This window comes from Chiloscyllium punctatum, chromosome 7 (genome assembly GCF_047496795.1).
Source record: "Chiloscyllium punctatum isolate Juve2018m chromosome 7, sChiPun1.3, whole genome shotgun sequence".
NCBI classification, from domain to species: Eukaryota; Metazoa; Chordata; class Chondrichthyes; order Orectolobiformes; family Hemiscylliidae; genus Chiloscyllium; species Chiloscyllium punctatum.
In genome coordinates, this window is record NC_092745.1 from 66,071,102 (window position 1) to 66,086,928 (window position 15,827).

Consider the following 15,827-nt stretch of genomic DNA (forward strand, 5'->3'; position numbering starts at 1 on the left):
GATATTAGTTACTGCAGCACTGGTGGTCAAGGCTTCACCTGCCAATGCTTAATGAAATTCCCTCTCTCGACTTCCTTTAAGATGCTCCTTAACATTTGGCCACCTGCCCGAATATTGCCTTCTGTGGCTCAAGTGTCTGATATTTATTTATCACCTTCCTATTTATAACACTCCTATGAAGAATTGTGAGACATTTTATTAAGTTTAAAACAGCAAATAAGTTGTTTCAAATAATTAGACTCCCATATATAATGCAGGTTTAATTTGCAAAACTAAGAAACAAATGGTTGTTAAATTTTCTTTTCCTCTGCACATTTGATTTTGACTAATGAAATATTTGATGCTGAGTTAGGTTATATTTCAGTTAGGAAGGCAAGTTAGGTCAAAAATGTATTTTGAAATGATTCACTTAACATTGTCATAGCTTTGTTTCTTTTCAGTCCAGGATTTTCTTTTTTGAAGTCCATTTCTAACTGATAAGTTTCCAGTGAACGTTTTGTTTCTGTCTATCTTCCAGGAAAATGACTTGAATGATATTTTAAAGACTTTGTACGAGCACGATGTACCAGTGCCAAATACTCCTGTCAATCTCAGTCTGGTAGGCTTTTCTAATTTACTTGCTTAGCAGTGATAATATGGCGTTATGTATTCCAGCATTGTCTGATAACAGGGTAGTATTTTCTGGACCAAAATGAGAAGTCAATAGTCACTTTTCTAAGTTATGATGTAAAGTTAAGAATCGACCTCTTGTTCACTGCTTGAGCCTTTGATTTCAAATTTGGCAGTATGCCTCCTAATTGAGACATTATTTGTTTTCTTTTATCTTGTGTCAAAGTATTCAGGCATATTTCTTTGCATTGTGAACAAGAAAATGTCTTGTGTCACATAAACTGTCACATTTTCAAGAAGTCAAGTGAAACTTAGTTGTTAATGCGTGTAAATCTCCATTCAGAAATGAACATAAAGACAGATGATGTTCAGCAGATATTTTGACCTTGTCTTCCACTTGAATTGGAAAACAGATGAGAACTGGTGATACATGTATGAATGCGACATTAGGTGAAAGCAAACAGATGAGAAACTTTTGCACTTTGTCAAGAGAATTTACCTACCTCTGAAGAATAATCAGATGGTATAACTTTGTTTAATGATTCAATCATTAGTTGAAGATGATAAAAACAATTGTCTTTAGAAATAGTTGCTGCATATCATTCAGTTCAGTTTTATTTTGCTATCCGTAATGCTTAGAAGTAAAGCTATCCTCAGGTCAACTGATTTGTTTAAAGATAAGAGCAGGTTTAAATCAATACTAATATAGGGAGTCCTCAATATAAGTTGGGCTTAAATACAGTGAAGTCTACCTGCTATCAAAACAATTTATATTGAGGAATTTTTAAAGTTAAATATACTCAATAACTTGGGCTCCACAGCCCCCTGCGGCAATGTGTTCCACAGAATAACCACCCTCTGGCTGAAGAAATTCCTCCTCATCTCAGTTCTAAAGTGTCGTCCCTTTACTCTGAGACTGTGCCCTCGGGTTGTAGTCTCTCCCAGAGAAAATGTCTTCTGCACGTCCACTCTGTACAGGTCTCTCAGTATTCTGCATGTTCAGTAAGAGAATCCTCATCCATCTAAGCTCTATCAGGTACAGACCCAGAGTTCTCAACAGCTCCTTGTATGACAAACCCTTCATCCCTAGGACCATTCTTGTAGACTTTCTATGAACTCCTCCAATGCTGGCACATCCTTCCTTACATACGAGACCCAAAACTGCGCATGATATTCCAATGTGGTCTGACCAGAGCCTTCTACTGTGTCAGCAGTACATTTCTGCTATTGTATTCCATCCCTCTTAAACTGACTTCTAATGTCTTGCCTTCTTAACTGCCAACTGAACTTGCATGTTAACCTTCAAAGAATCTTGAGCAAGGATTCCCAAGTCACTCTGTGCTTCAGATTTACAAAGCTCTTCTGCATTTACAAAAGAGTCTACCCCTCTATTCTTCCTCCCAAAGTGCAAAATCTTTACTTTCTCACATTGTATTCCACCACTTCTTTGCCCACGCTCCTTGCCTGTCCAGGTCCTACTGCAGCCTCCCTGCTTCCTCAATGCTACCTATTCTTCCACCTATCTTTCTGTCACCTGCAAATTTGGCAACAATGTCCTCCGTTCCTTTGTCCACATCATACACGGTGGACTCTTACAAATTTAGAAATGTTCCGTTTGGAACCTTGTTAAAGTGCATCTGGAAATCCAAAGAGATCTTGTCCACTGGCACTCCTTTGTCTAACTTAGTTGTGACCTTCTCAAAGAATTGTAACGCACCTTTCAGGCATAACCTCCCATTGGCAAAGCTGTGCTGACTCACACCTACTTTACTATGCACTTCCAAGTACTCTGCAATCTGATCCTTAATAATGGAGTCTAAAGTCTTACTGACAGTTGAAGTCAGGCCAACTATAGTTTCCTATCTTCTGTGCTGGGGAGGTTTTGGTGTAGGAGGGAAATGTAGTTGGAGAGTCATCAACTGCCAGCTCAATATCACTAACATCATTCTCCTCCAATTCCTTTTCCTTGTTCCTTTAATGTCTGAGTGCTTTAAAATGTGTGTAGCTTTATATTCAATTTCATCAGCATTCTTTATAATCATACTTGCCGCTCGTTGGAGAAAGATTCAAACAGCGCCCAATGTCAACTGCACGTTCACCTTTCCTACCATGCTTTATTACTTGTAGTTTTGTACCCAGTGTAATAATATTGTGCTTTTGTTTTAGCATTTCACTTGCTGCCTTTGCTCACTGTTGAATTGATTATGACAAGGACTTGCCAAGGTGGCAGTTCCATAGGCACATGTTACAAGTTGTGCATCATAACACAACTTTATGGATGCAGGGAGATTTTACATCCTTCTCCACCAACAATTGGTAATGCAAGTGCAGAATTGTGTAAATCACAATGACTCATATCATGGACCTGTACAAAAATGTGAGAAAAATTACTCAGAAATAACATACAAGACTTTGAAAATAGGAAGGAATCACTAAGTTCATTGAGCTCAACTGTATAAAAGTTAGGGCACAGAAGGAGGCTCTTTGGCTTACAATAAAGGTTTTTATGCTAGACTGAATCAAAAATCTAATCCTGGCCCAAATCAAATTGCAATCTTGCATGTGTTCTCAATGGTACCTGCAATGGTATGCATTATCTAGTTTCCAGTCCATCCTGTTGCATTCAAGCACTGAACATCTTGACCTGCTATTTAACTGTATACACACCTCAAACTCCTATATGCCATCTGGTAATTTCCAAAATTTATAGTAATTGAATCATTTCCGTCTCTATCTACATGAATTCTGTCTTTATGCAACTCAGAGACATCCTTATGCTCAAACGCTGTGATCATATTTGTTACTAACACTGCCATCCCTCCTTCTGAAAATATTCAATAGTTATTAATCTTTCTAATTTTGAGTTCCTGTGTTCTTATAAATTGTTTGTGGTTCAGGTTTAATCATGACTCAATGTTCTCAAGTATTGTCTGTTGTTCTTTGTCCCCATTGTTTCATTTTTGATCTGTAATTCCACCGACTCACTCCCTCCTCCTTCAAGCTTTTCCCTCAAGAGATACACATAAATGTTTCAGAATCACATGATTTGCATCCATTTCACTGATTTTCCTTGGTTTCTTACAGGAGATATGAATTTTTCTGGTCCCATTTTCACCGAAGAATTTTGATTTTTGTCAGGCAAGCAGCTAGAATGTTCGCCCTTAAATTCTCTACTTGAGACTTTTGCCTTGGAGATGATGCACACTTAGATACAAGGGAACAAAATTATTGAATTCACCTTGTCAATCACCAGCAACTTGCTGTTCAAAGTGGACATGGCTGATCTGCAGTCTAAGTGGACGAACGTATTCAGGTTAACTTGCACATTATAGAACCTCCTCAGTATGTTTAGTTTTGTTTACATTGTAATTGGACGTACCAAACTTATGTAGTTGTTTCTTTAGTTTGAGGAAAGTAAGATCTGAAATTAGAAAGCTGGAAATAGTGACAAGAGAACCAGACTGTCACTTCCAGGAGAGAACTGATATACAGGAATCCTTCTAGGCGAAAGTGAGGACTGCAGATGCTGGAGATCAGAGTCGCAAGTGTGGTGCTGGAAAAGCACAGCAGGTCAGGCAGCAGTCCTGATGAAGGGCTCTTGCCCGAAATATCAATTCTCCTGCTCCTCGGATGCTGCCTGACTTGCTGTGCTTTTCCAGCATCCCACTCGTGATACAGGTGACCTTTCCTCAGCTGTCCGGTGTATATGTGACTCCAGTCCCACATCAATGTGGCTGACTCCTAGTTGTTTTCTAAATTGACTTAGATTTGTGCAACTAATTGGTTTTCTATCATGAAAATTTCAGCAGACAAGTCCCCTGTCACTTGCTTGGAGCAGTTTAATGCTGGCTTTCTAACATCCCACAATTGATTCTTTTAAAAATTCGGTAATTGGAACAATCAAAATTACATGATGAGTACGGTTTGCAAATAACACAAACCTGAGCTTAGTCAAGGAACCTAACCTGTTCTCCAAGTGTTTGAACCTTATTTTGGAAACCTTCTGCTTGACTTCTGCTTTTGCTTCTCATCAGGAACTTGCAGGCCTTGTGAGAATTTTCATTTCTTATCCCTATGGACAGCATACAATAAAGTGCTTAATGTCTGGACAGTAAATTATTTCATTTCTGACCTTGTTTAATTGCAAGCTTTCTTGGTTATTGACACTACAATGGACTCCTAAGACAAGAAACATATCTCTTTCATCTTGCAGTAAGGTTATGACTGATCTTCCACTTCACTATCCCCATTTTACTTTATGTCTCTAACATATAGAAACCTTTTGATCCTGTTTGCAAACACCCAGTGTTTAATCCTCTCTCTGGCCCACTTGGGCACAGAATTCCAAAGATTTATCACCCTCTGAGTGGAGATATTCCTCCTCACTTCAGTCCTAAGTGACCAACCCCTATTCTGCGATGGTATTCCATGATTCCGGACCAGTCTCCACCAACTAGAAGAAACTTTCTTCCTGCGCCTACCATGTTGATCTCTTTGGGCATTTTGTCTGTTAAAATTAGATCAACTCTCATTATTTTAAGCTCCAGACACTCTAGGCATAGTTTATTGAATCTTTCCTGATAGGACCATCCCTCCATTAGAAATTAGTTTAGTGAACCTTTGTTGCACTCCCTCTCTGGCACTTCACTATAACCTTTGATTTGTTTTTCTTTCTGCACCCATTTCATTTCTCTTGCACTGATTTTCATTGGCCCTTACCACATTCTGTTTATTCTTTAAATTTTACAGTTTTCATACTGTTGAAGCCTGTGCTTTTCTTCCAATTTACATGGTCATCAACTCAACAGTTTGTTGGTATCCTCTTACTTGCAACTTGATCTCGTGCTTGTTTCTCAAAAAGGAATTGGAATCATAATCAAATAACTTACATCAATTAACTTTGACAGTGAACTTCCATAACCTTGAGAACTTGAATGAGGTCACTTTGTGGTCATATGTTTCCCTAAGAAATGCCAATTTCTGTATTGTTTGCTTATACATTTGATTTCTGGTGTGTGGAATTATCATTCTTGTTTAATAATCTTCACAAGGACAAAATGGCTGTTGTGTTGCCATGTTGATATCTCCAAATAACAAAGTTAAAAATCACACAACACCAGGTTATAGTCCAACCGGTTTATTTGAAAACTTCCAAATAAACCAGTCCAACACCGGCACCTCTACATCCAAATAACATGCATTGCAATAGATAAAAACTGCACTTTACAATCACGGACCATGCAAACTTTGATAAACTAAGTCCATTTCGAGCTTAAACTACAGGACAGGCAAGTAAGCGGTGAAGGGACAATGGATGAAAGAAATTACTGTTGAAATCAAGAGATCAATGAATTCCAGCGATAATGTGATTGCGCAGTCCTGTTGCAAGGATAGAGGAGTTTCTCTGTCCTCTGACAAAGAACTTGGTCTTCTCCCTTGCCTTCAGTTTACATCTCATTGTTTGAGGTTCTGTAATGGGGAGTGTAATTTTCTGACACTCGTCGGGTGATGTCATTTTCATTGTGGCCAACAAATAGAACTGGCTGTTGAAAAATCTAGGTGCCTGAAACACAGTTGATAGGAACAGTCAAAGGTTAGGAGTCGAGGGGAGCAATGGAGTTGGCAGATGGGAGCTGGAATTCGGGGCGCAGTAGAAACTGAGGGACCAGGTGTAGAAAGGGACTGTGAGGGACTTGTCAGAGCAATTAAGCGATGGTTTCTTGGTGAGAGATAGGGGAATCTGATCACGAATAAATATAACATGGCTATGCATTATATGGTCTGATGTTCCATGGTCAGGTTGAGTGATCCAGCCATCAGGAGTGTCTCCTTCTGCCTCCAAATATGGCCCTTTTCCATCAGTATTTCAGCTAGAGGCAAGCTTTTGACAGCCCCCTAATCCATCTGCTCAGTAACTCAAGCATCAGTGACTGAAGCACAGGCTAAGAGAGGGTCCCTGACATGGGTGTACAGGAATTTTTATTTCCCCAAACCTCCACCCACCCACAAAAATTGGTTTTCGTCTTCCAGGCGCTATGTTCTATAGCAGTCATCCACTTGTGCAGGCTGCCAGGGTCAATATGGAAAAGCACCTCAGAATGGCTATGAAGAGGGAAAGCTTAACCAGGCCCCTGGTCACAATCACATGAACTTTGACGAAAGTTGGACACTACCCAAATTATCATGTGCCATCTTCCTTTGCAGGCTGTGTACTTCACTGATCAATCCAAGACTTCAGCACTGTGAGCCTGAAAAGCAGGCTTGCTAATTTTATTTGTTGCAACGTGTTCAGTTCTGCCTGGGGACATTTTTCATGTCGTGCATTGATTGCTGTTAACTGGAAATTTTAACTGCTTTTTTCTGCATGTTTTATTTAAATTAGGGCGTAATGGTACAGTACATCATTAGAAACAGGGCACTGCTTGTCAACAACCATGGTTAAATGAATGTTTTGTGGCAACGTAAGTGTGTCAGGTTGTATTTATTGATCACTAATATAGAAAGAAATGAAAGGTTAAACATGAGTGAATCGCAACACTAGCCCTGTTCAGGACAGAAATTTGTTTAATTCAGCAATGCCTGATCTTGCTGAAACGTATAGGTAAACAATATGTTGAGCTATATGGTTTGCAGTTTGCTGTGTCAACCACTGAGAGTTGCAAGGAAGATAGCAATTTAACGAGGGTCAGATGTTTGTACACAATGAAATTTCAGTGCAAGCTTTAAAGGAATTTATCTCATTTGGGGACTGATTTCCTTCAAACTACCTTGTCTGTTAATTAACTGTAATTTAGTAATGTAAAGTCGCCTAATGATTCAGAATGTAGAATCGCAAGCCAACAGTTCCTCCAGCTATCACTTTGGTTCCATTGTTTGTCCATATTTGTGATTTGAATGATTGGTTCTCTTAAAATTTCATATGCAGGACTTGTCAAAATTTGAAGTATCCAGTTAGCCACATGCTGAGTGTAATCCACCATTTCCCTTTGTGTAGACATCATGGGATAGCTCACCAGCTGGTCTCTGCACATTTGAACTCCTGACTGCATCCTTCTTCATCTAGTCCTCACCCTGATGGAACAAGGAAAATGTACATGAACAAAAAACATTTGATTTCTACAATGACAGTTATCAGGAGCCAACACACAATGGCGTCCCAACATGTCAGCAATGATGTACAGTTCATAGAATGTCTGCAGTGTGGAAGCAGGCCATTCAGCCCATTGAGTCCACACTGACCTTCTGAACAGCATCCCACTCAGACTCATCCCCTTCCTTTCCCTGTAACCCTTCATTTCCCACAATTAATCCACCTAACCAACACATCCCTGGAGACCTGTGAGTAATTTGGCATGGCCAATCCAGCTAACCTGCACATCTTTGGACTGTGAGAGGAAACTGGAGTACCCAGAGGAAACCCACACAGACTCAGGGAGAATGTGCAAACTCCACGTACACAGTTGCCTGAGGGTGGAATTGAATCCAGGTCCCTGGCACTGTGAGGCAGCAATACTAACCACTATGCCACCATACAGTGGATTTAGTGTTTGAGATGTTTGCTTCTTTTGCATTCACTGTGTTGCTCTCCTCCTTTCCTCTACTCTTTGTGCTTCTGAAGATCCATCGTTTTCTGCCTTCTCTGTAATGCAACAGTTTTAATGGGCTTCTCCTTCTCACTATCTGTCCAGGAATGGTGACACTTTGCACTCGTATTATGGTGCATTAAAGAATCTTAGCCCTCCCAAACCATTCCACAACACTGCAACATCATTAACCTTACCAGTGTTGCAGAGGCAAATGAGAAGAAACTAGTGGTGAGAAAGGGCAAGTTACTGAAGATGCTGGAGGCTTGAAATACTAGCAAAATGCTAGAAATAGTTCAGGAGAGTATGCATCTGTGGTGAGAGAGGAGTTTTGAGATTTCAGAACATAACAACCTTTGCCATTAAGGTAAAGATTTTGATCCACATAAATGCCCTTAATAGCTGTGTCGACAATATCATCTATTGCCTTTTAATGTAGTAACATGTCTCAAGATACATGATCTGACAAAAATTTGGAGTGTAAGAAAGTATCATTTAATGAGATCTGTGATGACTTTGATCTAATTCCATGTTAGTTCTTGGCCCCATATCTCATTAATATTTTTGACGAATAAAAATCTCTCCATTTCTGATGCAAAACTAACAAATCATCTAGCATTCTCCTCGTGTCTGCATGGGTTTACTCTGGGTGCTCCGGTTTCCTCCCACAATCCAAAGATGTGCAAGTTAGAGTGGATTGGCCATGCTAAATTGCCCGTAGTATTAGGTGTATTAGTCAGAGGGAACTGGGTCTGGGTAGGTTACTCTTTGAAGGGTCTTGCGGACTTGTTGGGCCAAAGGGCCTGTTTCCACCCTGTAGGGGAATCTAATCCAGACAGAATCTAATCTTCCACTCTGGTGCTCTCAATATAATATTCAGCAATTAATTAGACTTTTGATAATTTCCTTGACCTATCATGAACACTTTTTATGATCCATATACTGGGATCTCCAAGCCTCTTTGGATTTTCGCTGTTCAGCATCTTTTTTCCAATTCTTCTATGTCCAGAGTTTTTGAACTCTAACTTGCTGGAATGGAACATCATTTGGACACACACACTTAAGCCATTTGTATCTGTGCCTAATACAGTAGAACCCCCATATCCACGGATTTGTTTTCCGCAGTTTACTGCGGCCTGAAAATATTTCATGGAACACTCCAGAAATAATTCCAAGGGGCTGCCAAGGAGGTAGGTTTCCCATTTAAATGATAGGGTTCGCTGCTATCCTTCAGGCATCCGCGGCAGGCCTTGGAACGTATCACCCATGGATATGGGGGTGGCACCTGCATTATGTTTCCATTTCCTTTGCTTATAAGGCTCCCTTTGTGTTATCAATCCATTTGAGGGATGTAGCTCTCTGTTGGATGCCCTCAGGCATTAATAAGTAGTGAATAAGTGAGGCCTCAACACATTCTTCTCCTGTGGAGCATCACCTTTGTTCCTTCTAATTTTGTTTTCTAGTGTGGGGATCTTTTGAGGTCTGTGCATAACACCAACTTCCAACACGAGCAGTCAATGCTGGGAATGGTGTTGGCATGATGATTGGTGTGCGTGGATACCAGGTGACTTAGAGGCAACTTGTGTAATTGCATCCCAAGAATTAAAGTATCCAGTGAATATCCCTTTCATCTGTCTCTTGCCATTCAGCCAGTTTCCTAATCCGATAAATCATTTTCCATAATTCCTTGGTTGACACTGATTCTCTCCCATAACATTGTATGGGTAACAACTAAGGTACATAGAAAACAGTTCCTTCTCCCCATAATCTGGAGTTGTCCTGTACAATTGAGTCTCTCGCCATCTAAGTGCATGATCATTATAAACAAAGCACCTTATTATGTGTTCAGATAAAAGCAAAATGCGGATGCTGGAACTATGAAACGAACACAGACAATGCAGTAGAAATGTAGCAGGTCTGGCAACAAAGAGATATAGAAGTTAATGTTTTGTGTCTGGTGTAACGACAAAGCTAAAGATGTTTTTGTGAAAATCATAATCTTGTACGTGTGCTGTCTTTATCCATCTCCTATGTGTCCCTCCACTTACTCTTTGTGGAAAGCAGGTTAATGGACTCAATTGTGAGGAGAAGCTGATTATAGAATAATAAAGCATGCTCCTTAAAATATGACTGGTTACAGGTTACCACCTGTTGGAAGATTTAACAGTCAAGTTGAAAAACATCTCAAAATAGTCTCTGTCAATGTTAAAGAGAGCTTCTGTAGACATGATGACTTCCAAGCTCAAAACATGACCCATCTTTCACCCTCAGCTGTCTGAGGTCTAACCAGTTGAGCAGCTAATCAACATTCCCGACTGTCCTACTCACTGTTAACTTATGCTAGTTGCTCCTCTACCTGTGAATGAAGTGATTCTAGGGACATATAGTTTACTGAAATGTCTTAATGAACTTACATTATCTTAAGTGTTGTGGTATTTGGAAAGTGTTGCTTCCAGTTCATCTGAATCTATTTTGGATTCGCAAAACCTTGTGCATGTTATTTCTTCTTATGTGATAAACTTAACCTGGAATTCCTCCAACATCAAGTAGTCACAAATCCCAAAATGGCAAAGAAGCACAGGAGCACCTGAAGGCAGAAAATAAAATATTCAGGTAGAAAGATGAGTGGTACGGATAGAGCAAATAATAAAGGGAGACGAACAGCTGAGAAGAGAAAAGTAACACTCACATCTACTAATTTCTCTGGCTATTGGAAGTCCAGAGTTTTAATCCCCACTACTTTGTTTTTGTCATCAATGAGAAGAAATGGGAATGTATGAGGTAAACACTGGGGGGAAGAAAGATAGCAAAAAGGAAAGTAAATCTATGATATCTAGAGAATCTCATATAATTAGAAAGTAAAAGAAACAACTGTTTGGAGATTTATTATTCTGGAAAGCCTTCATTTATGCTACTGGCTTATTGTTGCAAGCCAATTGTAAAATTGGCACTTTTTGCTCTTGGGAAACCCTATTTTTTTGTTGATCTTCCAGGCCAGTAGTTATACAAATTTCAACAGTTTCACAGCAGGCTTGCTGTTGGTTTCATCAGAACAGAGTGTGGAGATGCCAAAGTTGGACTGGGGTGGACAAGGTCAAAAATCAAATGACACCAGGTTATAGTCCAACAGGTTTATTTAAAACTGCAAGCTTTTGAAGATCTGCTCCTTCCCCATGCCCGAGGAAGGAGCAGTGCTCCAAAACCTTGCAATTGTTGGACGAAAACCTGGTGTCATTTGATTTTTGACTTTAGCAGAATAGCACTTTGAAAACCTGGCAATCGGGGGAAGAAACCTATCCATTTGTATCGAGGGAAAGGGTCTGGGTGGAATCGGAAGGGCATGGATGTGGGAGAAGTCAAATGTTTGAAGCAAATTGAAATTGAATCATGCAAGAAGGATGCCAGATTTTTAGAAACGGAAAGAATTAGAAAGACTCAAAGATGAGCGCAGAGAGCTGAGCTAAGAGTATAAAGTAATTCAGAAAACTTCATTTCTTTTTATTCGTTTGTGGGGTGTAGTCATCACTGGCTAGGAGAGCACTTGTTGCCAATCTTTATTTACTCCTGGAAATGTAGTGGTTAGTCACTTTGTCTTGAGCAGTTCATGTGGTGTAAGTACACCCACAGTGCCCTTAGACAGTGAGTTCCAGGATTTCAACCCAACTATAGTGAAGAAATGATGGCATCATTCCAAGTCGGATGGATCCAGGAACAAGAAACACAAATCATAAATAACTCAAAAATATGCAACAAATATACATCATATAGAGATGGATAGAGACCTCTATAAATGTTGATAGCTCTAAGTTGTTTTTCATCAGAAATTTGTGGTTAGCTACACTTGAAAATTAACTTTGCCAGTTCATCAAATGTGAAAAACGTTGAACTTTTTTTCTATATATAAAAGAACCAACAGATATGCATTAGAAGTGGACAACTGAAAAACCTGCCAAAACGGGGTTTGGTGAGTTTAAAATTTGGGAGTCATCTTTGAAATACCTGTCTAATCGAAGCCTCCATCAATCTTTGGGTAGCAATGAGTGTCCTTAATTCTTATCAAATAATATGTCTTGCCCTATAGAACTTAATTTCAATGCATGTCATTGAATGAAGATTTGATTTGTGATAACATTTCTGCAAAGCTGCCAACATATTCTGCCTTCTGAAGTGATTGCTTACCAGGAAATACAAAATTAAGCAAGCGATGTTCTTGCCTGAGGATTGCCCTTATTCAGATATTCTTTGATCGTGTGTAACCAATTGGGAATTTTCCTGAAGCCTTACTTTGTATGGATGTCATTTGGTTTGTTGGAGGACTCTTTTGAAAATGACTAACTGCAATGTGGGGAAAAAAAAATCTTGTATTAACTTTAATTTTTAAATACATATTGCTGATCTGATTATTACTTTTTGCAATTGACTGTTATCCAAAATTGGAAGCATGGAATACTGAGAAGGAAGTATTTCCAATTGGTGAATTGACTAACAAAGAAATGCTGTCACTTGCAATGTTCTTTACTTTGGTATTGGTACTTGACTTGTAATCAGAATCCCGTGTGTCAAATGATTATTATTGGGTGGTGACTAGTTTATCTAAATTCTTTTCTTTTCCTTTTTTTCATCTTTTCTATTTGAAACAAACTATGTACAAATAATTATTAATGTTTGTTTACTGCCTTATTGTATTGCATCAAGTGATAGTGTATAACCTAGAAGCAGCAGTGCTGATAAAGGTAATGATTTAGGTGTTCAAGTTAAAAATAAGAGATCTGAAGCCAGAGATGAGATGTTTACCAGTGAACTCAAAATGAACAGTGTGTGCTTTTGTTTTGTCACTTTTTCAGAACCCACAATTTTATTTTCAATCTTGATTTTGAGACATTAACGCTGAACTTGGGAAGCCATTGTTATGATACAATTGGAGAATTGCTTTTACAAATCAGTTCTTTAAAGATGTGACAAAAGTATGTACCTCACTAATGACTGATCTGGAGGAAGGGAGAAACATTTAATAACGCAGATCTGCTGTGCAGTTTGCCTGCCTTTAGTGAAGTGTTTCTCCCAATTTCATTGATGTTAAAATACCATGGAGTAGGGTATTGTAAATCGTAAAATATAAATATATGCAACTCACAAGCTCAAATATGTTTTCTGTCAAATGCTAATCGAAACCTTGCAGGCCAGTATAACCCAAAAGGACCATTTACCATTTTAATCATTATGCAACTCTGAACCCCTTCATTGCCTGAAGGAGAGAACACTAGGACTTCAGGTACTATCTGGATCTCAATTTCTTCCCATCTTCGTACACCTTGCAGAAATTTGATAATATAATTGTTTTCAAAGTGGCATTGATGAATGTGCCCATTGTAGTTCCGTCCTCACTTCTTTTATGAAATATTGCTTCCTGCTGGGCTGTGGCTCTGCAGCACCCTTAGTGACTCTCGTCAGTGATCATTCCCCCACCATAAGCCCGTTCTCTTGTCTGGTCAGTATCCCATCTCACCTTGAAAGCAAAATGTATATTGAGAAGTTTAGATGGCCGTCATTTTATTTTCATTTTGGAATCAGTGGTACGTGGCTCAGTGGTGATACACAATTTGGTGGATCTCACTGGGGATTAAATCTGAACCACCCCTCCCTCCCAATCACCACAGCACCTTTCAGAGGATCAGGAAGGTTGTCAGTATTATGTAAAATGCTGCATGTTAGTGGAGGTACTCAATGTCTGCATAAATTTGTTCTAATATTGTTCCACCTACAGTTCTATTCAGAGTCGGTAAAAACGTATTCTACGTGCGCAATCAATCATTTTCATTGTCATCAGTATCCTATTAGCGGATTACCTCTTGACCAATCCTAAACATTTGTACCCTGTGTCCCTTGTCTTTGGTATGTGATTCATATTTTTCACAATAAAAGTCCAGTTAGTGTTATCTGAACACGTACAGTAGAAAATTACTGATGTTTCATAAAATCTTTTGTTTAGAATCTGTTATTTTTGGATACTGAATAGAACTTTTTGGTCTGCTGATGTGCAACTAATATTCTCCAAATTTATTCACACTATTTTCTGTAAATTTTCAATGGAACTACTGTAAGCTTATTTGATATTTATGCCTCTATTTGCCTTTTGTCTTTTTTCCTTTTCAGTTTTAAATTTTTATCCTTTTATCATGATACTAGTTACTGATTGTAGGATATATTTGAATCGTTTTCAGATTTTTTTTTCCTTTTTTTTTGTGCTGTGTGTGGATTGACCTTGACTAATACAGTTTGTCTTTTCAATGCAGCGATCATACTTCATTACTCCTGATACAAGTGGACTGCCCACAATACCTGAAAGTGTGAGTACTGTAAACAATGGTGTGTGATTTTCACTTCAGGTTACTCATTTTTGCACTTAAAAATTGTAAATTTGCAAATCAACCTTAAGCTTGCAGTGTCTGTGTTGAGCTCACCTGATTGTATGATGGCCAAATTATTTCCTGTATGTCGTCAGGATTTGATGTCTCACACCAGAAATGCAAAAAAACATTTTAACCATCCTTTTGAGTTTTAACAAAAAAAAACAATGTTGATGAATGCTGAACTGAAGTATAATTCAGCACTGTAAATGATGTAGTAAGGTTAGCCAATGACTTGCGTTTAACATATGAATTAGAAGAAATAGGCTGAATTGAGTCTAATCAAATTTTTGAATGAGAAAGGCTAGTGAAGTGTGAAAAACGAGGAGAATGTAGAGTATCATTTCATTTGGAATTCAGCTTTAAAGTGTACAGAGGAACCTTAATTATCTGAATATCAATTATCCAAATTTCGGATTATCCAAAGAAGATTTCAAGTTCCCGATAGAAACATTACATCAAAGAAGTGTTTGAGGAGAAAGTGAGGACTACAGATGCTGGAGATCAGAGCTGAAAATGTGTTGCTGGAAAAGCACAGCAGGTCAGGCAGCATCCAAGGACAGGAGAATCGACGTTTCGGGCATGAGCCCTTCTTCAGGAATGAGGAGAGTGTGCCAAGCAGGCTAAGATAAAAGGTAGGGAGGAGGGACTTGGGGGAAGGGCGTTGGAAATGCGATAGGTGGAAGGAGGTCAAGGTGAGGGTGATAGGCTGGAGTGGGGGTGGGGGCGGAGAGGTCAGGAAGAAGATTGCAGGTTAGGAAGGCGGTGCTGAGTTCGAGGGATTTGACTGAGACAAGGTGGGGGGAGGGGAAATGGGGAAACTGGAGATTTCTGAGTTCATCCCTTGTGGTTGGAGGGTTCAAATGAAATAGTGCCTGCCCATCTTGTTCAGATAATCAAGGCTCCTCTGTAGTTTGTTGGCAGTTTAAATCTATGAATAACACATGTATTAAACCAGTAAGGAGAAAGTGAGGACTGCAGATGCTGGAGATCAGAGTCGAGAGTGAGGTGCTGGAAAAGCACAGCAGGTCAGAATCCGAGGAGCAAGAGAATCAACGTTTTGGGCGTAAGCCCTTCACTAGGAATTCTCCTCCTCGGATGCTGCCTGACCTGCTGTGCTTTTCCAGCACCACATTCTTGACTATGAAACCAGTAAGTAAGTAGATTTGTCTCTTCAAAGATATTGCTTCCAGGGGAAATACCTGCTCATTAAACAGTAAAGCATGCT

At 39.2% G+C, this 15,827-nt stretch overlaps 1 protein-coding gene across 3 annotated transcripts in view; it reads left to right on the forward strand.

The window, feature by feature from the left end:
- dennd1b (DENN/MADD domain containing 1B) overlaps positions 1-15,827 on the forward strand; it is a 300,181-nt gene that overhangs the window by 165,373 nt on the left and 118,981 nt on the right. For 2 of the 3 annotated variants that reach the window (XM_072573886.1, XM_072573888.1), the window contains 3 exons: positions 518-598; positions 12,100-12,156; positions 14,486-14,539. In XM_072573886.1, coding sequence (XP_072429987.1) covers positions 518-598; positions 12,100-12,156; positions 14,486-14,539 — 192 coding nt within the window. The remainder of the gene's footprint in view (positions 1-517; positions 599-12,099; positions 12,157-14,485; positions 14,540-15,827) is intronic. The other variant, XM_072573887.1, reaches the window with a different exon arrangement.